General features: G+C 35.1%; 2 protein-coding genes across 2 annotated transcripts; one reads left to right on the forward strand and one right to left on the reverse strand.

The window, feature by feature from the left end:
• Positions 1-309: 309 nt before the first annotated feature.
• LOC145617211 (protein FAR1-RELATED SEQUENCE 5-like) lies at positions 310-3,524 on the reverse strand. The gene is made up of 4 exons (XM_081671899.1): positions 3,331-3,524; positions 2,891-3,218; positions 2,669-2,815; positions 310-1,413 (listed from the first exon to the last, which is right to left on the reverse strand). The coding sequence occupies exons 1-4, from the start codon at positions 3,522-3,524 to the stop codon at positions 310-312; spliced, it is 1,773 nt and encodes a 590-aa protein (XP_081528025.1).
• A 3,387-nt stretch (positions 3,525-6,911) lies between these two features.
• On the forward strand, positions 6,912-25,430 carry LOC145617394 (mitochondrial fission protein ELM1-like). Its single transcript, XM_081672093.1, has 10 exons — positions 6,912-7,357; positions 15,564-15,802; positions 17,000-17,096; positions 17,801-17,950; positions 18,068-18,194; positions 20,170-20,282; positions 20,365-20,428; positions 22,445-22,538; positions 22,654-22,762; positions 24,993-25,430. The coding sequence occupies exons 1-10, from the start codon at positions 7,175-7,177 to the stop codon at positions 25,092-25,094; spliced, it is 1,278 nt and encodes a 425-aa protein (XP_081528219.1). The 5' UTR covers positions 6,912-7,174; the 3' UTR covers positions 25,095-25,430.
• The last annotated feature ends 597 nt before the right edge of the window (positions 25,431-26,027 follow it).

The following is a 26,027-nucleotide window of genomic DNA, read 5'->3' on the forward strand; positions in this document are numbered from 1 at the left end:
TAGGAGGGGGGAGCAGGGTTACTTGTTTTTATGTATAATAATCTAAGGGAAGAGAGTTACTTGTTACTTATATGGATAATAGGAAGGTTAATTATATACTTTTGAATACTTATATGTTACTTGTTTTGGTGGTTACTTGTTTTTACTAGTTATTTCAAAAAGACTATTACTTATATATTTGAAAAACATTTTTAAATGCAGTATATATATATATAATCAAAAAGAGTCTGATTGCATTATGTATATTAAAAAAATAGTCTAATTACTGTAAGATAGAATTACAGCATGTATAAATCACATAGTCAAAACTTAAAATAATTTTGGGTTTGAAACTGGAGTTATAGTTCCAAATTCTCTGGAATTTCCTTTGGCTTGCATTGCTTTTGTTTTCTTTGCTTTAGGTTGCTTCCCTTTCTCAAAGTGCCCTTTTATTCTTTTGCTTCTTCCTTTTGTGTTTGCTTTTTCTGGATCCATGACTGCAGGGATTTCTGTTTCTGGTGATTCTTCCTGGTGATCAGTTGAAGTTTGCTGTTGATTACTTGTAGCTTCCTGTTGATCAGATGAGGTTTCCTTTTCCTTATTCTTTTGCAATTCCTTTATGAATTCATCTGTCTTCTCTTGTATAATTTTGAAATGTTCTTCTACCAAATTTCTTGTCTCTTTGTGCTCTTGACATTTTATAAGTAGATTGTAGCTTCTTCTTGCCATTGTGTGTCTCCAAGGCATTAATCTGTCAACCTGAGATTCTTTTTCAGCTGCATCATCTTTCTTTTTCCAGACATGTGCTTTTGCCATTTTAGACCATCTTGATGAAATGTAGAAGCTAGGAATTCTTGTCACATTATGATGATGCAAGATCTTTATGCAATGATAACAAAGCCAACCAATTTCTTCAAAATTCTTGCAAGAACATGCTATTCTATTTAAAGCTTTGTTATATGTAACTTTCTGTCTGCTACTTTCATCATACTCAATCTGAACCTGATAAAAGTATAAATCTCCCACAGTACCATGATGATAGGTTATGCATCCTATTGAGTACATGAATTCTGTTTCAAAATACCTGAAAATGGTTTGAGTGTATACTTCTGAAGCATGTTTAAGTAATCCAATAAAAGGAATACTTGAAGTTGGGTTTGAATTTGAACATTTAAAATCAGCATCTGATTCATTCTTTCTCCACCTCTTCACTGTTTGATTGAAAATTTTGAAGAAATCTGTCAGACTTGTGTTTTTGTTTGCCTTAAACCCAACTGCATTATTTGCACTTTCACTTCTTTGTGATGATAGTATACCAGCAGAAAAAAAGTCTTTACTTAATGCTGTACACCATTTTTGTCTCAAACCATACAACCTTTTGAACCATTTGTTGTTTTCAAGTTTGTATTTTGCAATCATTGAATCCCAGCATGTCTGTAATTTTATATTTTGAAATAATAGTTAGTGTTTGATTAAAAATATAAATAATAAAAAATAAAAATAAAGTAATGGTTACTTGTATGAAATTATAAATTATAGTTACTTGTTAACTATACATGTTATGATATACAAGTAACCATTGGTCCATTACAAGTAACCATTGGTCCATTACATGGTTACTTGTAATGGTTACCAGTATTATATTACATGTAATTGTTATTTGTAATATGATACATGTAATAGTTACTTGTATTAGGGAGAAGGTTACTAGGTTACTTTTTATCATATAGTTACTTGTGAGATTAATTGAAATATATGTTTGAATCTAATGTATTATATTACATGTAATGTTTACTTGTTACCTATATATGTAATATTATACAAGTAACTATAGATTTATTACAAGTAACCTCATATTTGTAATGGTTACTTGAATTGTAATGGTTACTTGTATTATGATACATGTAATAGTTACTTGTATTTGAGTGAAGGTAACTATGTTACTTTTATTATATTGTTACTTGTTTTGATGTTACTTGTATGATATTATTATGGTTATCTTGATTTAGGCATAATAACTAGGTTACTTGTTATAGGTTATTATATTATATTGTTACTTGTTTTGATGTTACTTGTATTTTATTGTTAATTAAAAGTGTCAAGGGTGTTTTTAGTTGTTATAGTTTATCAGGGTTACTTGTAACACTAGTTTATAATCAGAAGTTACTTGTTATAGTGAATCAGGATTACTTGTAACACTAGTTCATAATCAAGGGTTACTTGTTATAAATCACTAGGGTTACTTGTATGATTTGTAAGTGTATTTGTTTGTTATTGAGAATTAGGGTTACTTGTAACACTACTTTAGTTATTGATAAATTATATGCAGTTACTTGTTAGAATACAGTAGGGTTACTTGTAAGCTTTTTAAATTAGAGTTACTTGTTGTTAGTTATTAATAAGATGAACAGGGGTTACAAGATATAGTGAACCGAGGTTACTTGTATATAATCAGTGGTTACTTGTCTTTACTAGTATATTATAAAGGTTACTTGTTTATACTAGAATATTATAAGTGTTACTTGTTAGAAACCATTAGGGTTACTTGTTATAGTGAATCAGGGGTTACTTTTTAGAAATCACAAAATTTATTTATAAGAGATTACTTGTTAGAAATAATAAAGTTTCTTATATTATATGGTTACTTGTTTTTGTGGTTACTTGAATTATATATTGTTATAGAGGTTACCTGAAATTCTTCCTCATTCACACATCCTGAAAGACATTTGTTGAATGCATCTTTGAATGATGTATCTCTTTTCAGTGCTCCAAACCTTGATACAGCATTCTTTATAAGATGCCAAATACATAATCTGTGTCTTGAGTGAGGATAGACCTACAAGAGTGAAAATATATCGTTCATTATTCTTAAAATAATTTATTTTACTGGAACTATAAGTTCAGATATTACTTTTTCAATTGCTTTAGACATTGCCAAGTCTTGATCTGTGAATATTGAAGCAGGTTGACTACCACCCATAGACTTTTTAAAAGTGTCGAGCACCCACTCAAAAGTTTCTTTTTTCTCATCAGCAATAAAAGCACAGCCAAACATTACATTCAACCAGTGATTGTTGAGACCAACAATAGGAGCACAAATAAGATTATATTTGTTTGTCCTATATGTGGTATCAAATACAACTACATCTCCATAAATTTGAAAATCTTCCTTCATTTTAGAATCTCTCCAAAAAATAGCAGTCAGTTTGTTTTCATTTTCACCTCCTCCTAATTTAAATCTGAAAAAAAATATTCAGATGTTACTTGTTTTGATGATAAGAGTAACTGAAAGTAGTAAATTGTTGTTTCAAAAAAAGGACTATAGTTACTGGTATTAAATGTATGAATTACCTGAAAAAGAAATCTTCATCTTCTGCTTGCTTTTTGTATAATTTATCTATTACAGTTTGTGCATCACCTCCTTGAATTTCTTTCATCTTCTTCCTTGAAATATAATTATAGTGGTCTGTCAGAGTATGTCCTACAATTTCTTCTCCACCTGCTTCATTATATGCATCTGCTGGTCTTAACCCACTGTCTGCCATTAATTCAATGACTTTTGCCTTTTCTTCTGTTATCTTTCTCTCTGATCTATGTAAATGCTGCCAAACACTTCTTGTCAACTCATGGTTATGTGCTACAACATGCTGTTCAACTACAAACATTCCTTCTTTGTTTTTTTTTGCCCTAATGAATGCATGACAACCTGTCCTGGTTTCAGGTACTTGATGTGTTCTTTTTTTTTTGTTTTCAATTTGTGGAGGGGGTGTTTTTTTAGCTTTTGGTACACATCTGAATCCTTCTTTAGAACAAACAAAATCCTTTCCTTTGATTTCTTTGTGTTTTCCTTGTGTATATCTTGTTGTTGAATGTCTTATACTAAATCCTACAACCATAGCATGAAGTCTATATTGCTCATATATTTCATCCAAAGTTGAGGCTGTAAAACCTAGTAAACTTCCTGCAATATCATCCAATTGTATTCCACCTTGATTTCCACTTTCTTCTGTCAATGTACTATGACTTGTTTCTCCTGGACTTGTATTCAAATCTGCATATTGTATGTTAAAGTTAAGTATATTCAATATGATATATACAGAATTACTTGTTGCACTAGTGTTACTTGTATAATTTTTTCTTGTATAATATGAGGTTTACTAGTGTAATTATAATTTTTACTTGTACTCAATTCTGCATATTGTAAGTTATAGTTATTAATGATATTATATGAAATTACTTGTTAGAGTAGAATAGGGTTACTTGTAAGTTTTAATTTAGAGTTACTTGTTAGTTATTAATGATATAAACAGGGGTTACTTGTTATAGTGAACCAGGATTACTTGTATTTACTAGTATATAAACAGGAGTTACTTGTTATAGTGAACCAGGATTACTTGTATTTACTAGTATATTATAAGTGTTACTTGTTTTACTATAACAGTTACTTCTTTACTAGTATATTATAGGTGTTACTTGTTATAGTGAACCAGGATTACTTGTATTTACTAGTATATAAACAAGGGGTTACTTGTTATAGTGAACCAGGATTACTTGTATTTACTAGTATATTATAAGTGTTACTTGTTTTACTATAACAGTTACTTCTTTACTAGTATATTATAGGTGTTACTTGTTTTACTATAAGTGTTACTTTTATACTTGTTTACTAGTATATTATAAGTGTTACTTGTTTTACTATAGGTATTACTTGTTTTACTATAGGTGTTACTTCTTTACTTCTTTACTAGTATTATAAGTGTTACTTATTTTTACTAAAATATTATGTGTTACTTGTTAGAAGTCACTAGGATTAGTAGTAATAGTGAATCTGGGTTAATTGTAATTATAGTATATAATCAGGGGTTACTTAATTTTACTAGTATATTATAGAGATTACTTGTTTTTATTAGTATATTATAGGAGTTACTTGTTAGAAACCACTAGGGTTAGTAGTTTTAGTGAATCAGAGTTACTCATAATCATATTATATAATCAGGGGTTACTTGTTTTTACTAGTATGTTATAGATATTACTTGTTTTTATTAGTATATTAATGGGGTTACTTGTTTTTCTTAGTATATTATAATGGACGAAGGGTTACTGGTAATTGTAGTATATTATATTGGTTACTGTATAATCAGGGGTTACTTATTTTTACTTATTATAGATATTACTTGTTTTTACTAGTATATTATAGGGGTTACTTGTTAGAAACCACTAGGGTTAGTAGTTTTAGTGAATCAGGGTTACTTGTAATCATAGTATATAATCAGGGTTTACTTATTTTTACTAGTATATTATAGATAATACTTGTTTTTACTAGTATATAATAGATGTTACTTGTTTTTACTAGTATATAATAGAGATTACTTGTTTTAGATTACTTGTTTTTACTAGTATATTTTAGATGTTACTTGTTTTTTTTAAAGTACATTTATAATGGTGTAATGGTTACTGGTAATCATAGTATTTTATACTATATTATAGAGATTACTTGTTTTTATTAGTATATTATAGGAGTTACTTATTAGAAACCACTAGGGTTAGTAGTTTTAGTGAATCAGAGTTACTCATAATCATATTATATAATCAGGGGTTACTTGTTTTTACTAGTATGTTATAGATATTACTTGTTTTTATTATTATATTAATGGGGTTACTTGTTTTTCTTAGTATATTATAATGGACTAAGGGTTACTGGTAATTGTAGTATATTATATTGGTTACTGTATAATCAGGGGTTACTTATTTTTACTTATTATAGATATTACTTGTTTTTACTAGTATATTATAGGGGTTACTTGTTAGAAGCCACTAGGGTTAGTAGTTTTAGTGAATCAGGGTTACTTGTAATCATACTATATAATCAGGGGTTACTTATTTTTACTAGTATATTATAGATATTACTTGTTTTTACTAGTATATAATAGAGATTACTTGTTTTAGATTACTTGTTTTTACTAGTATATTTTAGATGTTACTTGTTTTTTTCAAAGTACATTTATAATGGTGTAATGGTTACTGGTAATCATAGTATTTTATACTGGTTACTTGTTTTTACAAGTATATTATAGATGTTACTTGTTTCTTTTAAAGTACATTTATAATGGTGTAATGGTTACTGGTAATCATAGTATTTTATACTGGTTACTGGTAATTATAATTTTTATATAGGTTACTTGTTTTTTGTTTTAGATTAACTTGTTATAGTGAATCAGAGTTACTCATAATCATAGTATATAATCAGTGGTTACTTGTTTTTCCTAGTACGTTGTAAATATTATTGGTTACTTGTTAAACGCTATTTTATTTCTGGGTTACTTGTTCATAGAATTAGTAGTTCATTCATATTTTTTACTTATTGAATGATTTTACCTTGAATATGTAAAATAGACATAGAAAATGTAGATTTTTACCTTGTATATCGTTGTTGACATCAAATTCTTCAATGTGTTCATCTTCTAGATCCAATACCTTATTATTGGTTTGGATTTCGAGATTCATCAATGAATCTTCAATTTCTTCTATCTCTATTGATTCTTGCGAATCAGGTAATTCTTCTGCCATTGTTCTTTTTGAATTTCTGGAAAACAATATGTTTTAATTTCAGATCGAATTTTCTTCGTTTTTGTCGCCCTTTTTGAAGAATGAGTTCCGCCGCAATAAATGTGTTTTCTGGGTTTTAGGGTTTTGGGATTTGTGCGCGTGTTTTTGTACTCATTTAGTTTAGGTAGCGCGTGATTTTCAATCCCGTTTTGCGCGAGTTGGACTCCGTTATTTTCGCTGAGATGGCAGCAGGCCGCACCATGTGGCCTGCTGCACCAAAAAGGCGCCGACTGCAAAAAGATAAAAAAGTTCTCATGAATGTAAAATCGCCAACAAAGTTGATTAAAATAACAAAATTTTGCATACTATGAAAGAAAACAATCGCAAGGTTCAGCAGGTCTCTCTTTCCTACCCTCCCCTCATATATTTTCCCTAATAATCGAAAATTCTCCAATCGCCATATACCAGAAACGATTAAAGCTTCAATTTAGCAGATTTAACATTGAATTCACGCCAATTCATCCTTCAACAAGAAATATCGGGTGCAAAGCCCTTCAATATATTCAAACATCTATGAATCTGCTGTAGAATTGGAATCAACTTGAATATTTGCATCCAATCGCTCATTCATTATCATCAGTTTGCTGAAATGAGGCCAATTAGGCTTCCTGAACCTCCCACTAGTCCCAGGGGCATGCCGGAGATCTTTGAAGGAGGTGTTTTTGGTGTGATTCGTCGTGCCGTCATCATCGGCAACGGATTCCCAGGTGCAGAAAACCAGTGTGTTGGCTTGGTTCGTGCTCTTGGGCTCTCCGACAAACACCTCTTCTATGTAAGTTTATTTTATCTGGTGGAAATTTAATTTGTGGGATCAATTTCTTTTATATAACTGGCGACTTTTGTTATCTTATTGTTATTATTGGTCTCTGTGAATCATCAATCATGTGCTTTTCTTAATTTCCATTTCCATAATTCCATCATTTAGTGTCTAATTATGTTTGATTGAAGGGTTTGAGGTATAGAATCCTCTACTCATTCTCTTGTAAGTTGTAACTAAGGCTAGGCTTTCCATCATCACCAACTAAAATATAAATGCTAGAGACCTACCAGTGAGCTGATGAATGAGTGTGTGAGAAGGACAAAGACGATGCCAGTAATTGTTCTTGGGTCCCTTTACTGGCAATCATTGCTGGTTTTGATGACCAATACATGAACTAATACTATTACACTAGTTCACGTACAACAAATTATCTTCCTTGAAAGGCTAGAGATCTCACAAGGACTAGAGATTATGTTTCCTCTTCATACCTAAACGAACCTTGGCTACCTTGGAGACTTGGAGTTATTCTTCCTTCCCCTTCCTTATATTGGCAATATGATGACCGTTTGCTTTCCTGTTATGGTTCTTTTGTTATTCCGGGGAGTTGTGCTTCTTCTTGGCTTGTCACATGTAGTCATTTAGATATGTAGGATTACTTTTACTCGGTGCCACTAGACTCTGCCATGGACTAATATCCACATCTTTGGCTACCGTAAAACCTCCAAATGTGAACTAATGACTTCAGGACCCATGTTTCATTCAGAATGGTTAATGCTCTGGGTTCGCTGCTCAATCAAGTTACATTTTTTGGGACCTCCAATAACATATTCGTTTTTGGGTTGAAGGCGTAAACCTGTTAAAACTTAAAAGCCATTGAACAAGAGTGATAAATTTGTGTTCCTTTCTTTGTTTGAGATTGTTAATATCACCCTAGAAATATACATGCTCAAAGATGGCTTCTTTGTTCACGAAGGTTGCTTTTCTAGTTGAACACATGGGGGACAAAATCAACACCCATGATATCCTAGGTTATAGAGTGCTGCCTTGCTGGCATATCTACACTGCATCGAGTCATAATGTGCTTAAATTTGTTTACTGTAATGGACTATGTCATGAAGGGCCTGAACCCTTCAACACCCCTATGATCTTAATTGTTGTATACTTGTATAAGGGCAACAAGGGTTGAAGACCTCCAGTCTACTACAGTTGCGAGTACTTCATCATTTTTTTTTTAGATTTGAACTTTTGACTGTGGGATTTTGAAGGACCACATTCTATTCACAATCCTATCTCTCTGTAAAATATATCCCTTCATGATCTCAATTATTGTATAAGGCCAACAAGGGATGATGATTTCTAATCTATTCCAGTTGTGAGAACTTGATCATTCTTTTAAGATCCGAGCTTTTGATTGCAGGATTTTGAAAGGCCACATTCTATTAACTTAAAAATATTTTCTTTCTTGTATCACAATAATAAGGTTTTGTAGGAAGTAACAGTGGCTTCTCTAGTGATCTCCTCACATGGCTGGAAAATTAGTTGGGGATTTAAAGAAATAAAACTGATGGTTGCCGAAGTGATGGCAAGTCACTTGACTCACTTCTTGTAAAGTTCATTCTTGCTATCTTCTTTGAACTAGCTCAACTGAAGTGTTGTACTCTGCCATTATTGCTTGGAAAGTTAGAATGCAGTTTCATAATGCACAATAACTGGTTTGGCAGGTTCATTTCTTAGCATAAATAGAACTAGGATACGAAATTTTTTGCGAAAATGAAAATTTTCGAATCCAAAAAAAAAAAAAATGTCCGAAAGCAAGCTGATCAGCACAATAATCGATTTTCGCGCGAATGGTTTGGGGTGCAACTAAGCCGCTTGAGAAAGTAGATAGAGAGAAGGGGGTGTTGCTCCGGCAGTTTCGTAAATATCCTATTCTCATGATACCATTCTCTATAATTTGCTAGCAGTTTCAGCTGTCTATGACTATGAGTATGCTAATGCTCTAGTGATCCGTTTTTATGTTATAAACTATTTCCTTTGTTCTTTTTTACTTGATCCGCTCACTTTTACATTATTCACCACCCCTCCTTTGACCGTCTTTTGTGAATTATATGTAAGCGAAAACATATGTGGGATCTTGTTAGAATCATCTCAATAAGTATTATCACAATATTTAACTTTTATAATCATTACTTGTAAAGGATTAATTTTATTGGTGGGTAAAATTGTGCATAGACAAGCGTAATAAAGGAAACAAGTTAAGTAAAAAAGAATGGAGGAATTATTAGTTTTCTTGACAATCTTTTGTGATACACATAATGTTCTCATCTTGATGTTACCAAAGGCAACATGTTGGACTTGGGTTGTATCTTGCTGGATCCAAATTCGACCCGGTCAATAATTAGACACCCAAACCCTTGATTCCACTTTGACTTTGTCTTCATATGTTTGAATCCAAGTTTGTTAGGGTTAAACTCTATCTCCTCCAAACATGACTAGATTCTTGTTCCTCTCTTGATATAAATCTATATATCACATGTGAATTTCCAAAAGAATGTAGAAAGGAAAATAGAATCTATATATCTCTTGAATATTCAAATAAAATGCATACTAAACTTTTAAAGTCATAAACTTATCTAGTACCTTCATTTACAAAAGCTCTTAACACTTTATGGGTGTCATTTTTCTAAAAGTTCTTAAGCTCTTAACACTCTCACTTTATTCCATTTGGGCAAAATATTTTACTACATTACCCCTCTTACCTCACAATATTTACACCTCCCACCCATTTTCTCTTACTTTGAACACCTTTTCCTTACACACATACCTCCCGACTTTGTCCATATTTTTCCTTACCTTAATTTTTGTGTAAGTAGTAATGTAGAGAACTTTTGGAAACTGAGATAATACATGTTTAACATAAATAAAACCTAGGTTGCTCCAGGTCTCCAGGACCTTTAGACGTCAGGTTTTACTAATTTAGGTGCATCAATGTGTGTTATCGAAGGAAATGGCTCAAGTCATTGGCTTTTATGTTGCTTGGTAAGTTGACCCTATGCATCCACCTAGCATTCACTTCACCAATTATGGAGGAAGATGAAACTTTGGGTTCTGACGACATTTATGATAGAATATGAACCACTTCATATTCTGTAATTATTGTTTGTGTAATTATGTTGAGATTATACTCTTAATTATGCTTGTAATTATGGTTGTACATTGGCTATTTATATTGAAGCAATGAGAATACATCTCTCAAGGAGATTTACACAATTCTAAATAGTATCACAGCCAATCGGAAATTTTCTTTCTAATTTGTGCAACCCTAGGTCCTAGGACCTTTCATCAACCGTAGCCTCCTTCTGCTATCTAAACCGTCACTGCCTCTTCTATGGCAGGTGACGATACACCTCATCCACCACCCCCTCCTCCTCCCTCTAACCCTCCCTTTCACCTAGCCTTTGCTGTATCCAACATCAAAAACTTGATGCCTATCACTCTCGATCGGGAAGGACAATATGCAACATGGGTGGAATTATTCCAAATTCATGCTTGTGCGTTCAATGTCTTGGACCAAATAGATGCGGATGTTACGCGGCCAATTGATATTGACTCTGCGAATTGAAAGCGTTTAGATGCCATTGTTAAGCAATGGATCTACGGTACTATCTCTAAAGACCTCATCCATACTATCATGAAGCCCGGTGCAACTGCCCTCTAACTTTGGAACCGATTGGAGGAACTTTTTCATGACAATGAACATACCCGAGCCGTTTATCTTGAGGATCAGTTCAATAACACTCGCCTGGAAAATTTTGCTAACATGTCTGAGCACACCAAGCAAATGAAACTCCTTGCAGATCAATTGGGTAACGTGGTGAATGGTGTTGCAAATGATCACAGGTTTGCCGAAAGGGGAATATGATACGGTCACTGCTATCATACAACAGTCTGACTCTCTTCTGAGTTTCAATAAAGCCCGATCCCAATTTTTATTGGAGGAAACAAGAAAAACGAAACAAGAAGAACATGGTCATCAAGCCTCGGTAGCGCAACGCCTCTCCGTTGCCGCAGCCGACGTTTGATCACGTGGCTGGGGGTCGTGGCAGCAGCAATAGTAATCGCGGTCGTGGCCGAGGTGGCCATCGCAGAGGCAAGGCTTGTGGTGCTGGTCGTGGAAAGCAAACCAACAACAACAGCCACCAACCGCAACTGGGCCACGACCTGCTCAACGCTGGCCAACCAGCAGCCTCAGCAAGTCCAGCAACATTTTACTGGTCCGATTTCAGTAGGGTGGGCCTCTCCTCCTTGCCCTTTTCCTACCGACCCATCAGGCTATTTTCAACAACCCCAACAATCCATTTTGGGCCCTCGCCCAAACCAGCAGGCCCAAGCGTATTTTGCTCTAGTCCAGCAACAAGGGTACGACCCCCTTATGACTAGGTCAATCCTATAGCTCTATGAGTCTTTCGTCTCCTAATGACGAGTGGTACATGGATACGGGCTCCACATCTCTCCTCACTAATAATGTTGGTAACTTCTCTAAATTGTTTAATTTGAGCACTCCTGAGTTTATTTTGGTTGGTGATGGCAAACACATTCCAATTCATGGCTGCAGACATACCTCCACCCCACCTCCCCTTCCAACTAAACAACGTCCTCTATGTTCCTAACATCATTAAGAATTTAATTTCTGTTAGGAAATTTACTTGTGACAACTCTGTTTCCGTTGAGTTTGACCATTTTGGTTTTTCTGTGAAGGATTATTTTGGGACGGTTCTAGCTCGGTGCAATAGTGTTGGGGATCTCAATCCTTTTTCTTCATTTTCCGCTGCAAATGATCTTCATTATCTAGCTTTCACCGTAATCTCTCCTTCAACTTGGCATAGTAGACTCTTGGCATAGTAGACTTGGACATCCCGGAGCACCAGTTTTTAATTTTCTTAGAACAAACAGTTTGATCAATTGTAATAAAGGGAAAAATACCCCATTTTGCTATTCATGTCCTTTGGGAAAGCACACTAGGCTTCCTTTTAACTCTTCTATGAGTATTACTTTTTCCCCTTTTGATATAATTCATGCGAATTTATGTACTTCCCTTATTACTAGCAAATTGTGTCATAAGTATTATTTGGTGTTTCTTGATGATTTTTCTCATTTTCTTGGGTTTTTCCACTAAAATATAAGTCTCAAGTCTACTATATTTTTCTTCAATTTAGAGCATACATCACTACTCAATTTGAAAAACAAGTGAAAATTTCTGAAAGCGATAACGGCCGTGAATTTGATAATGGTCCTTTCCACAAATTTTGTGATTATAACGGAATTTCTTTTCGATTCTCATGCCCTCATATCTCCTCTCAAAACGGTAAGGCAGAGAGAATTCTCCGTACTATCAACAACAAGGCCTGTACTATGCTCTTCCATGCCTCTTTACCACCTTCTTTTTGGGTCTATGCCGTTCAAATGGTCGCCTATCTCACCAACGTACTTCCGACCACTACTTTGGGTAACAAAGCCCCCACCGAAGTCTTATATCGTGGGTCCCCATCCTATGACCATCTTCGTACTTTTGAGTGTCTTTGCTACCCGAACCTCTCTTCTACGGCAAAGCACAAGTTGGCACCTCGATCTACCCCATGTGTCTTCTTAGGCTACCCATCCAACCATCGAAGCTATCTATGCTATGATCTCTCTACTAATAAAACTATCATCTCAAGGCATGTTACTTTTCAAGAGTCCGTTTTCCCTTTCACTGACTTAGCCAAATTTAGGGAAATGGACTATGATTTTTTAGATGATTGTTCTCTTGGTCCAGTGCACACGGCCCATGCAACGGCCACTCCGGCCCACACGCCTACAACCCACCCCACCTCTCCTATTTCCACCACAGCTAGTAGTGGGCATAATAGTCCACGCATGGACCGTGGGCCAGTTCAATCTGCCACGGCCCCCACACGTGGGCTACCCTTGCTGGCCCATCTTCACCACCAACCTCACCTACTTCCCCTTTGATCCAATTTGGATCATTCGATCCTAGCCCAATTCCGATACAAGCCACACCAATTCCTTCCTCTAACCCGCCTCGTCCATTGGTGCCCACACACCCCATGGTAACCCGAGCCCAATATGGCTTCTTTAAACCAAAAGTCCCCTTTAATCTCATGACTCAATCTATTAGTCCTCTTCCCAAGAGTCCTAAACTTGCCATGTTAGACCCGAATTGGAATGCGGCCATGAAAGAGGAGTTTGATGCTCTTACTAAATAGCATAATTAGGATCCAAGGCCTTCTGGTATGAATATTATTCGTTGTATGTGGTTGTTCAAACATAAGTACAGGGAAAATGGTTACTTGGAGCGACACAAAGCTAGACTTGTTGTAAATGGCAAGTGATGAGATTTTGAGTCCAGTTGTTAAACCGGCTACCATCCATTCAATTTTGAGTATTGCTTTGGGAAAGGATTGGCCGATACATCAATTGGACGTAAAAAATGCCTTCTTCCACAGTGATCTTAAGTGATCTTAAGGAAACTGTGTATATGCACCAACCCCCCAGTTTTGTCAACCCTGGGCACCTACTCATGTTTGTCGGCTTTGTAAGTCTTTATATGGGCTTAAGCAAGCACCGCGGGCGTGGTATCAACGGTTTGCCAATTATCTTCTAAGACTTGGGTTTGTGTTTAGTAAGAACGATAACTCTCTTTTCATTTTGCATCGGGGTCGCCTCTTGGCATACTTATTGCTCTATGTTGATGACATTGTCTTAGACTGCGTCTACTGAGGCTCTCAAATCAGAAATTATTGGGCTTCTTCAGGCCGAATTTGCCATGTTCGATCTTGGTAGCCTTCGGTATTTCTTGGGTATTTCGGTCACAAGGGCCCCTTGCAGCATGTTCCTATGCCAACATAAATATGCTCAAGAAATTATTTCTCGTGCCAAGATGGAAGGTTGTAAACCCGTGACCACCTCGGTTGACTCTAAGGCAAAATTAGGGGATCTTGATGGCAAACCCGTGGCAGACCCCTCCCTCTATAGGAGTTTAGCTGGCGCCCTTAAATATTTGACTTTAACGAGACCGGATATCACATACTCGGTCCAACAGATTTGCTTGTTCATGTACGACCCACGAGAGCCGCACTTTAATGCGTTAAAACGCATCATTAGGTACATACAGGGGACCCTAGACTACGCGCTGCACCTCTATCCATCCCCTCCTACTGCTCTTGTGTCCTATACGCCCTGACACCCGACGCTCTACATCGGGCTCTACATCGGGTTACTGTATTTTCTTGGCCGACAACCTCATCTCATCTCGTGGTCTGCTAAGCGACAAGCTACCTTGTCTCGATCAAGCGTCGAAGCCGAGTATAGAGCCGTGGCAAATGTGGTTGCCGAAACTTGTTGGCTCCGCAACTTACTGCTGGAATTGCATTGCCCCATTCGCCGAGCTACTTTGGTATATTGTGATAACATTTCCGCTGTTTACTTGTCTAGCAACCCGGTTCAACATCAACGAACAAAACACTTTGAGTTTGACATCCACTTTGTAAGGGAAAAGGTTGCCATGGGTCATGTACGGGTACTTCACGTGCCCTCTTCTTATCAATATGCAGACATCTTCACCAAAGGTCTTCCTCGGCAGCTCTTTGCGGACTTTCGTTCCAGTCTTAGTGTTCGGCCACCTCACGCTTTGACTACGGGGGTGTGATAGAATATGAACCACTTCATATTCTGTAATTATTGTTTGTGTAATTATGTAGAGAGTATACTCTTAATTATGCTTGTAATTATGCTTGTACATTGGCTATTTATATTGAAGCAATGAGAATACATCTCTCAAGGAGATTTACACATTTCTACAATTATATACTAGAGAGGAGGGGTGAGGAATGGTTAGATTGTATAGTTTTAACATAAAGGCAATTCTATAGAGAAGAAAACATGTGGTAGTTACTGGAACTGATTAGTTTTTGGATTGGACTTGGAGGTTGGTTGGGCTTTTCAGTTATCTTCGGGTCCCAAGGCCTTCCTTCTAATTAGATTTAGATTTGCTTATCTAGGATCTATCAAATCTTCAGATCAGGTCAGACTTTAATCGGATTTGGAGTAAATTGCCATCACATGCAATTTAAATTGAACATATGCTGCAGCCTACAGCTGTTGTATTATCATGTTTGCGCACAATGGTGAAACTAACTCTATTTTCTTGATTATGCAGCGTGTTACAAGGCCCAGAGGAGGAATCAACGAGTGGCTTCATTGGCTTCCTGTTTTGCTCCATAAGAAATTGGATTATGTCATTAGACAAATGTTTATTTATTCACATGTTTGGTTTGCGTCAAGAGAAAAGAAATCTATTTCCCTTTCTTCAACTACCTTTGGCAGTGTTGGCTTATCATCTGTTTTGGAAGCTGATGTGAAGCAGATAGTGAGCATGGCCCATAAAACTTTTGAAAAGTATATTCTTGTTCTTCTTAATCATACTCATATTTTTTTAAGTGCAACAATTGACTTGCACATAGTTTTAAGCATGTTATTTGACTTTGTTAGAACTTAGAATAATACGCAAGTGGGGTTTGTTGGGGAATCAAAAATTATAAAAAGGAGATAGTGAGTGAATAATTTATTTAATAGTAAATAATGTGAGAGAAAGAGAATAATAAATAAAGGAGTAAAAGTGTGAGTGAAGAGAGATATATTAAAAAAAAGTATTGAGGATTTCTATTTTTGGAATTGTTCCACTTGACAAAAAAAAGCTGTTTATGGAAATTTTTGCTTTTTAAGAAAAATAAAAATAACGGAGGGAATATTGAGTAAACTATTCCTGTTTTTAGTTGACCTGCATGGCTGTGAACATTAAGTGGAACTTGAAGGAAACGATGTCTGTGAAGCATAATCATAATTTGGATTTGGTGTGCATTGAACAACCTTTTTATTTACTGTATTGTCTTGGTCCAAGCTAGATAAGAGATGCGTGATTGAACCAATGAAAACCAGCTTCTGAAATTACAGTTTAGTGACCACTTCCCAATCAAATGGTTTAAATGTGTCCCACAACCCATAAGACAGGGGGATTTGGAGGGGGGGGGGGTGGGGATGAAAGAATTTAGGAGATACAGGGCAAAATCTCAAGATTTCTTGCAGGACTGGGTACAAAAACATTAAATAATTAACCTCTAGGCCTAATTTTCCTAGCTATAAAGAAATCAAAGCAATTGTGTGCTCTAAGCTTATTGAAATTGTGAGACTTTGCTACTGAATACTGGTCATTTTCAGAGAGAAAGGAAATGCTGAAGTTTATGGAACTGTAGTCACTGAGATTAAAAGAGAGTAATTTTTTCCCTTCTACGGGAAGGCAATAGAAAATGCAGCTTACTTGATCTTCTTTTTGTATATGCTGGGTAGCATTTTGGACTTGTGATCTATATCAAACAGTGTGTCTTCTTATGTGCTTCTGACTACATCTTTTTGTATTGCTGATCTTTGTTAACATAGACATCATCTCCAATTCTTGCTATGCTGGCCTTTTCTTTTTAATGGTAGTACATTTTTGAAGGCATCTCTGTGTTTAGAACTATTGCTTACTTAGTAGCATTAGAAATTGTTGAATTGCTATATCTTTCTTTGCCTAATTTGGAATATACTTTCTTGCAGGGATGGCCCTTTATTGGTGATTGCATCTGGAAGGGATACAATTTCTGTTTCTAGCTCCATCAGACAGCTGGCATCTGATTATGTGTTTGTTGTACAGGTTTGCTGTTGGTTTTTCCTCTCTGCCTTCCAACTTTGTGACTTTCTTGTGGATTTTGGTCTGTTTTCTTCAACATAAATAAATCAAGATGATCAATGGGGAAAATGAATTTGCATAATTTGGGACCGGGAATTCAATTTTGTACATCTCATGTAATTGCTTTATGTTGTATGGACTTTTAATGAATAGTATATATAGAATTAATGACTTAAATGACCTGTAAGCATGCTTGCATGGTGTTACCTCCTTTTCTGAAAGTTGTTAATATTTTGTTTGAACATAAATTAAGGCAATTGGAGATAGTGTTGATGTGGTGAGTGGGTGTAAGAAAAAGGTACGTGGATGAAGTATGAGTGATAAAGAGTGTAAAAAGGTAGTCGAATTTGAGAAATGGATAAAGTACGAAAGAGTGAATGAAAAGGTGTAAATATAGTGGGGTAAGAGGGTTAAGTTTTAAAGGGGTTTGCCAATTCTAAAACGGATGAAAATGGAAACGGTTAAGAACTTTCAGAAATTGAGGTAAATCATTTGACTTTTATAGATTTCCCTCTTTGAATATTCCAACTGCTTTTTGATACATTTTCTATCTAATGGTTGATGAATTTGCTAGTTTGCTTTGGAAACAATGATCGTGTCGCACTTAATTTTCCTTAAATAAGTGTTCTAATAAGGCATGTACATCATGCTTTTCTTTGGGACTGCAGATTCAACATCCAAGAACACGTTTAGATAGGTTTGACATGGTTATTACACCTCGTCATGATTACTATCCTTTAACATCTGAAGCACAAGAGCAGATTCCTCGGTTTCTCCGACCATGGATTACTCCACGTGAACCACCTGGTAGGAATGTGGTAGGTTACTGGGCTGGATTTTCCTGGTGTTCTCCGTTAATTTGCTTTTTCTTGATATTTTGAATATGCAAACCTTTTTTTGATCCATATTTATTGATGTTTGAATCTTGAGTTCAGGTCCTCACTGTTGGTGCTTTGCATCAAATTGATTCTGCTGCCCTACGAAGTGCAGCGAAAACATGGCATGATGAGTTTGCTACTCTGTCTAGGCCATTGCTTGTTGTCAATGTTGGGGGCCCCACAAGTAAATTACTCTGCATTCTCCTTGTAGCCTTTTTTGTTCTCTAATGTCTGTTCTCTCCACCCCATTTACTTATCTCAGAAAAGCTTAATAAGATTTAATTAAGTTTAGATTAGTTCGAAAGACTCACCAACAAGCTCTATTATATTTCAAAATAGTTGCAGATAAGAATAAGTTTTAGACCTGTTGAAGAGAACGGGTTATCAGTGATATTGCTGATCATAGGAAACTTCCTTAGTCAAATATGGTAAGTATCATAGCAAAGGGAAATGGAGGCAATAATTCAAGTGAGTAGTGGTTAGAGGTTGTCCATTAAAGAAATTTAGTTTGGTAGGAGTGGATTGAAGTACAAAATTTTTATTGCCTAAGCTCTTTATTGTAGTTTAAGTCTTGGATGCTTGTGCTTTATTCTCCTTTATTCAACCTGTTAGACTGACTCAGCTCCACTGACTCGGCTTCCAAACTTCTTGACTCATGTTGATCTGACGGCACCTGGCAAAAAGATCCAACTCATATATGTTAACTCAAATATTTGACTACTTTTCCGGCCAGAAAATTGCTGTTTTGTGGGAGAAGCTTCAGATGTAGGGATCTTTTTCTTTCGAAAATTCTAAATCTTTGGACTGAATTGGTAGCTTACATATGTTTTCCATAGAATTGCAAAGAATGCAAACTGAATGGGGGCTTCATTGGTGTATGGCCAGTCACCACTAGTAGTTGGCTGCCATTGCCCCTGCCATTTAAGGCTGCTCGATGAAAAAGCATTAATAAACAGGAATCTCATGGGTGTTTGCCATTGTTAATTTTATTAATCTTAAAGTTTTCCCTATCAAATTAAAGCTAAGTGAAAGGGGCTAAAGGATTGAAAAACAGTAAAATGATGGAAATGTTTTGCATGGAAATATAATATGTGCTGTAATGTCTTTATTTCTGGTATTAATCTTGAGTTCATACTAGTTGGAGTTGTGTTGACTATTTTGTTTTTTATTTTTATATAACTTGCCTTTAACGGATGCCTATTTTAAAATGTTATATTATTCCTAATGCTGAAATCTTTATTTTATTAGTTATTGAGTAATGACCTATTTTGGTTGAGTTCTAAACTCCTAATCTCCATCCTTTAACGTGTTGTGTCTTTTGTAAAGAGGCCCATATCTTGGAAATTTTCATTACAAGTATGAGATCTTCAAATCTTAAACCATTTAAAGTTTCATTTCCATGTTTGATTAATGTAACTTGGATTTGAATTTGAATTCCAAGTATGCTGATTTTATTTGTTTAATTTTTAAATTGAAAATGTATGGCTAAGTCCCTGTATCCTATACCAAGTTATCTCCTCTTAGTTTTCATACCAATTATAAGACAGTTTGATTTCACCCTTTTGGGTTTTGTTAAACACGTATTGTGGCCATCTTTACAGTTTACACCTTTCCCTTGTTTATATTTTGGAAAATAAATAAAAAATGAATATTTACAGTGAGGTTTTTGGTGTTTTGGTGGGAGGAGGAAAAAGTGTGGGCTAGAGACGGCCCTAGATGAACATATAACTTAACAATCAAGTCCACATTTTAGTTACAAGATAATTTTAAAAAGGTTACAATGCATACAAAATAACAAATAGGAACAGAGGTAGTATTTATTATACATTTCTATGTAATTAGCTAATACATGCAACTAATAAAAAATTAAGGGCCTTTCAGTTTTGTGAAGCAAAAAAAGAACTAAATGTTCATAAAATGATTTTATGCCAAAAAACTTTGAACTGTATGAACTATATGTTCTTAATTTATAACCTATTTGGTTATTCAGGACCATGATATAATCCTATTTGGGAGAGGAGGGTTCATTTTGGTAGGGTTTATTTATATTCAAAAACTGGTGCTTATTTTTTCTTTTGCTCTATGCCTTTTGCCTTCTGCAGTTCTGCTTCATTTGGTAGGTAATGTGTTCTTTGACTTGCAATGTATTCTTATTTTAGGCCATTGTCGATATGGTGCTGATCTTGCGAGACAACTGATAGTATACTTGCAGAATATTCTTTTGAGCTGTGGTACCATAAGAATATCTTTTTCAAGAAGGACCCCAGAGAAGGTATTTCTGTTTGTTCCCTCATTCAGAACTCTTTTGTGCTACTTCTTTTTTAAATACTCACAATATTTGGTGTCTCATAAAGGTTTCGAAGATCATATTGAAAGAATTTGGAGATCATCCTAAAGTTTACATATGGGATGGTGAAGGTAATCTATTCATCCTCATCTCAAGGTGGTGATTATAACAGTGTGTTTGGACTTTGGAAATCATTATAATGTGGAAATATGAGGACAAGTAAAAATTTAGAAGTTTCAAACTCTCAAATATTTATTAAAGCAATCGTGGAGTGTGATGTGAGGTGGACTAGGGTTGTTAGGTTAATAATTATAAAAATAAATTAAAAGAGGAAAGAAAAAGAAAAGAAAAAGAAGAGGATAAGTAAAAGAAAAGCACAAGGATGCAAGCAAAATCATATTAATCCCAATCGACAAACAAGTGGTCATTCGACTACAATGCCAATGACCCCAAACACCATAAGGGTGTTTATAACAAACATCCTCGAACCGTTAACTATTCTTAAACTAATCCTAATCTAAGCAATCAAGAAAGAAAAAGAAAGAGGGAAAAATAAAAAGATTTCACCAAGCGATCCAAGCTAGACTTAATAAAAGAAACAATGAGAAGCGCACCCCTCCATGTTGCTCTAAGAAGCGTAGCAAGAATTACGAGGCAAAGTGAGAAAGAAAATAGACTATATACAAAGAAAAATGTTAGTAACCTCAAAACAAAATCAACAAAAGAAAACTATACACGAACTAGAAAACCATCATCATCAAACCAACAACTAACAATATCCACGAAGGTGAAAAGAGAAGCAGCAAATCAAGACAAGTACTTTCAAAACACCCACTCCACCCCATAGACCCCATAGACATAGGCAGAAGTCCCCCAAGCTAGAAAGAGATCATCTTAACATCCCATCATACAAAGCAAAGACACATAATAAAGGGACGGAGGAAAATGCACAAATAGGGGACTATTGGCAAGTAGGATCGGCCCTATCATCATTATTCTCCCTATCATAGGAAAAGCCGGATAAGGGATCATAAGGATCCCATCCCTCGGTATGACCGAGTGGCCAACCATAATGACCTCGGAAGTTATCTTGTTGCCAAGAGGTCAAGGGAATAAATTGAGGGGACAACTTAAGGGGGGCGGGGTGAGTGGGATCGACATAGGGGTAGTTAGGATCACCCCTATAGTTGTCCCACTGGGCACACGATAATCATAGTTAAATCATAGTTCACGAGCTCATCGGGGAACGAGCGTAACTCGGTGTTAGGTCCTTGAGGACCTTGCCAATAGGCATATGTCGGGGGGTGACAAGTTGTCACCCCCCGAGACGATACGGGACCGTGTTAAGGCGGCTAATATGGATAATTGACCGTGGGTGACTTCGCCCCGGTTAACGCTCACATTATACAAGGCTTGTTGTTGGAGAAACATACCTTGTTGCATCTCCATGACTCCATGAGCCCTTGCATCCCGAGTTGCATGCTTGCCATTTGACTTTAGGCATTAGGGAAAAATTGTTGTTGAAATCATTGTTGTTGTTGTAGTTGTAGTTGTTGTCTTCCACCATCATCATCATCAAAGTCCTCTTCATCATTATCCCAACCATCGTCATCTCTTCCATCAACCTCCATAGGAACCTCCACTCGGCTGTTATCCTTGAGAATCTTCCAAACATTTCTAGCCGCCCGAGTGATTTGTTATTTCTCTCCACTCCTACATTCTTTATTATTTCTCTCCACTCACAACTTTTGTACTACGTAATTTGAATAAACTATTAACTCACTATCATTTTCTCACGTCGTTTAATCCTCCAATAAACCCCACTTGTATAAAATTTTATCCAAATCATATAAGGCTCCTAAAACTCTGCTCGCAGCCTAGTGTAGCACTTGAAAAAAAAAAGAAGGGATAAAAATTAATACAAAGGGATTGAATATCTATGAATTGAATTGTAATTAATGCAAAGGTAAGTTTATGGAAGGAAATCCTTCTATCTTTTATTTTGGGTACCTTTGTATCTATTCAGCTTTACCCTGATTCCCTCAGTTCGTTGAGTTACCATACATGCTGTGATTATACAACTTTAGTAACTTAACAAACATAGTTGTTGTGCTCTATTTCATTTTTCCTTTTCACCCGTCCTTCAGAGCCAAATCCACATCTAGGGCATCTAGCTTGGGCCGATGCTTTTGTCATCACTGCGGACTCAATCAGTATGCTGAGTGAGGCTTGCAGCACCGGGTAAGTTTCTTTCTCTCTCGCTCTCTCCTTTTTTTTTTGTTTTTTGTTTTTTGTTTTTTTTATATGCTATAAGCTATACAATGTTTAGGTTGAGAGAACAAATTGTGGTTTACAGGAAGCCTGTTTATGTGATTGGATCTGAGCGTTGTAAGTGGAAATTTGCAGACTTCCACAATACTCTCAAGGAGAGAGGCCTTGTTAGGCCCTTTACTGGTTCCGAGGATGTAAGTTTGCTTTAATGCTCAGAGTAATATTTAATACTACCTCCGTTCATTATTATGTGCAACTTTGGAATATTTTATCTCACAAATAATACCCCAAAGTTGCACATAATAATTAATGGAGTTAGTACTATTTTTCGCCAAATTTCCTTTACTTTTATAGATTATTCATTATTTTGGTAACTTTAAAAATTTTTGAGCTATACTTTGCTAATTTTAGATATTTATGACCTAGAGGATGAAGTTGCACATTAATGATATGAAAATAACAAAATTAAAAGAGGAAGTGGATAAGATATTAAGAGATTAATCCAATATTGCTGTACCAATAACAAAAGAAACAAGGGAGCTGAAAAAAGAGACATGCAAAATGGAAGATCTTCAATACTTTGTCTTGATTGATGCATTATATTCTTTATTGGGATGTTTACAGTAGATGCATCACTTTTTTTTTACTCCCTCCGTCCCTCATCTACATGCCTATTTCCCTTTTTTCACGGGAATTAAGGAACTTATAGATTCCTTAAAACCCATGATTGTGTAGTATTATATTCTTTTTTGGGATGTTCACAATAGATGCATCTACTCAGAGATTCCTTAAAACCCATGATTGTGAAGTACAAATGTGCTTGTGAGGTTAGAGAGAGAGAGAGAGAGAGAGAGAGAGAGAGAGAAGGTAGTTGGTACTTATTGAAAAAATAGAGAGAGAAAGTGTTGGAAAGTGATGTCAAAAGTACAAAAAAAAAAAAAAAAAAGACAACTCATCAAAAAGAGGGAATATTGTCAAGTACATTCTTTAAATAGAAATAGGCATGTAATTTTAAAATCCCCAAAAAGGAAAGTAGGAATGTAGATAAGGGGCGGAGAGAGTAGTAAGGTTTTATGTCACTACCTTGTCCTCAAAATAAGTGGGGACTAATGGCAAATGTGTAAATCACTTCACTCTCTTTTCTTCTTATTGGTTTGAGTGCTAGTTCTCTATGAAGCATCATTTGAGAAACGGTGGAAGTACAACACAAGAAATAAAAAATAATAAATATTTGGGATTGCTGACTTCTCTTTCACATTATTTCTTTTCCCCTTTCAACATGTTTAATTTAGACAAAAATGTATTGTCAACTAGCAAAAAGCAAAATTTATTCGAAGATTAACAAAGAAACAAAATTTCTTAAAAAGATTTGAAATCTTACCATTTTATTATCTATACGAGTCAATATTTTTATTTATTTGTTTGTTTTTTAAGGTCTTTTGGAAGATGATCTCTAGATCACTCTTTATCTACCTCCTTGGTATTTCTTTTTTATTTTTATCTTATTTCTAAGATGATCTCTAGGTCACTCTTTATCTACCTCTTTTGGTATTTCTTTATCTGACCCATTAATAAATGAAAGGTTTTAAGTGATTTTAACGGTGGAATGATGAAGGATTGTCTTAGAACTTTAGAAGGCGATGATTTTTAAGTTTTATAATAGGAGCAACAACCATAAAACCCTTGTGAACAACCAGTTCGGAGCTTAACAAGAGTTCACATGAAGAAAAAGTTCCTAATTAATAATCAATGAACAAAGATTGTCCCCTATTCAACCAACACAACTTATGGAATTTTAAGGCCCCATAAGCCCATAACTATAAATAACATAAAATTATATACATCACTAAAGCCCCTACTTGAAACAATCAAAGAAGAGTAAGGTATAACCAAGAGATCTCCTAAATATTTATAGTAAACAAAGTTTTAAGTGGTCTCGATTTGCTTCATTTCTTACCTCTATTTCATGGATTTTCGGCTTCGGCCAGTATGAGTTCTTTTCTCGGATTAAGTGAACTGAAATGAGGGTTGGGTTGGGCTAAAAAGGTTTTTGTTTAGGTATATTATGGCTCTAAAGGTTTTTTTTTTAAAGGTGTACAATCCAGTTTAAGTGCAAAAGGGGGGAAAAAAAAAGTAAAGGGATTGTTCGAGATAAATGATTAACCCTTGCTGGGGGATTTAATTTTTTTTTTTTAAGATTTCGGGTTGAGACTGCACATAGGATTGATAGTTTGGATATTAGAGGCTATTTTTTTTATTTGTGGCAGTGACCCATTTAGTCATTTAGTCACAACTTTTCTTGATAGATAATTGTTCTTTATGGCCTTAATCAATTCTGTTCAATCCAAGCAAGGTCTAATGGTAGTAGTAACCTGATTTTGCAAAACACTTCTAATCTGATGATCTGATATCCTTGAAATTCAGTTAACAGAGAGTTGGAGCTATCCTCCACTCAATGACACTGCTGACGCTGCCTGTAAGATACACCAAGCACTTGCTGAACGTGGATGGACTTTGCGAGCATAGAGGAGATCCTAGGCAGTTGTGGCTCTTTGTTTTAAGTTCAATCTATTCTTTAACAATTTGTCTAATTATTCCACACATATGGGAGCAGAGGTGATGATTTATTACATATTGGTTTTTGGCATGTTAATATGTTCGTTTTTGTAGGGTTAGTGTTTACTGAAGTTAGCGGCTTGTAAAAAATAAAAAATACAAGAGGGAGACTTTTTTTTTTATTATTATTTTTTTATTTTTTCAAAAAAAAAAAAATTATTGTATTGAATGCTACACAGTGTCTCAAAGGGGCACATATTCATATGTGATATGAGGAGTTTTGTGAGTAAATACAAATTGGAGGTACTAACGTTTGCCAAAAGTTACAGTTAAAGTACTAACGTTTCAGAACGTTTCAGAAGTTGCAGGTAGAGTACTCACCACAAAATCAACGTTAACCAAAGAAAAAAAAAAAGAGGAAAACTAAATTTCTGACATTTATGCAGAGGGTATCGATGTTTGCCGCATTATTTCTTCAGTTTAAAACCAGAGCATTAAAAAAATCTAAGTCAATCATACAAATGAATAAAAATCATGCAAATGAATCAATAATAAACGAAAATATAAAATTCAGTATTCTTTCAAAAAAAAAAAAAAAAAAAAAAAAAAAAAACTTCAGTAGTATCAACTGATTGATCAAAGATTGTATGCCAATAGTTAATTAATTAATTTTATAAAATATGTAGACCCTAGAATTAACAGAAGCAACAAACTTGAAAACTAAATTAAATAAAATTAAAAGGGAATCAACTGATCCTCACCACTAAACCACTTCGGTGAAAGTTGATGAATTCAACTTGTTGGAGATTATAGATTTGGAAACTCCGAACAAATTAGATGATGAAGCAAAGAACAACAAATTTCCAGATTACATCATCTCATCATCATAATGGAATTTGGAAG

Source organism: Chenopodium album, chromosome 26, assembly GCF_948465745.1.
Source record: "Chenopodium album chromosome 26, dcCheAlbu1.1, whole genome shotgun sequence".
Lineage (NCBI taxonomy): Eukaryota > Viridiplantae > Streptophyta > Magnoliopsida > Caryophyllales > Amaranthaceae > Chenopodium > Chenopodium album.

Bases quoted from the DNA above. Each gene is read 5' to 3' on its own strand.
- LOC145617394 (XM_081672093.1), top strand. From the start codon at position 7,175: ATGAGGCCAATTAGGCTTCCTGAACCTCCCACTAGTCCCAGGGGCATG. The intron at 17,097-17,800 runs GTTTGCTGTTGG...TTGGGACTGCAG, and splicing joins ATTATGTGTTTGTTGTACAG to ATTCAACATCCAAGAACACG. The intron at 18,195-20,169 runs GTAAATTACTCT...TTCTTATTTTAG, and splicing joins CAATGTTGGGGGCCCCACAA to GCCATTGTCGATATGGTGCT.
- LOC145617211 (XM_081671899.1), bottom strand. From the start codon at position 3,524: ATGGCAGACAGTGGGTTAAGACCAGCAGATGCATATAATGAAGCAGGT. The intron at 3,219-3,330 runs GTAATTCATACA...ATTTTTTTTCAG, and splicing joins GATGAAGATTTCTTTTTCAG to ATTTAAATTAGGAGGAGGTG. The intron at 1,414-2,668 runs GTAACCTCTATA...ATAAAATTACAG, and splicing joins TGAATGAGGAAGAATTTCAG to ACATGCTGGGATTCAATGAT.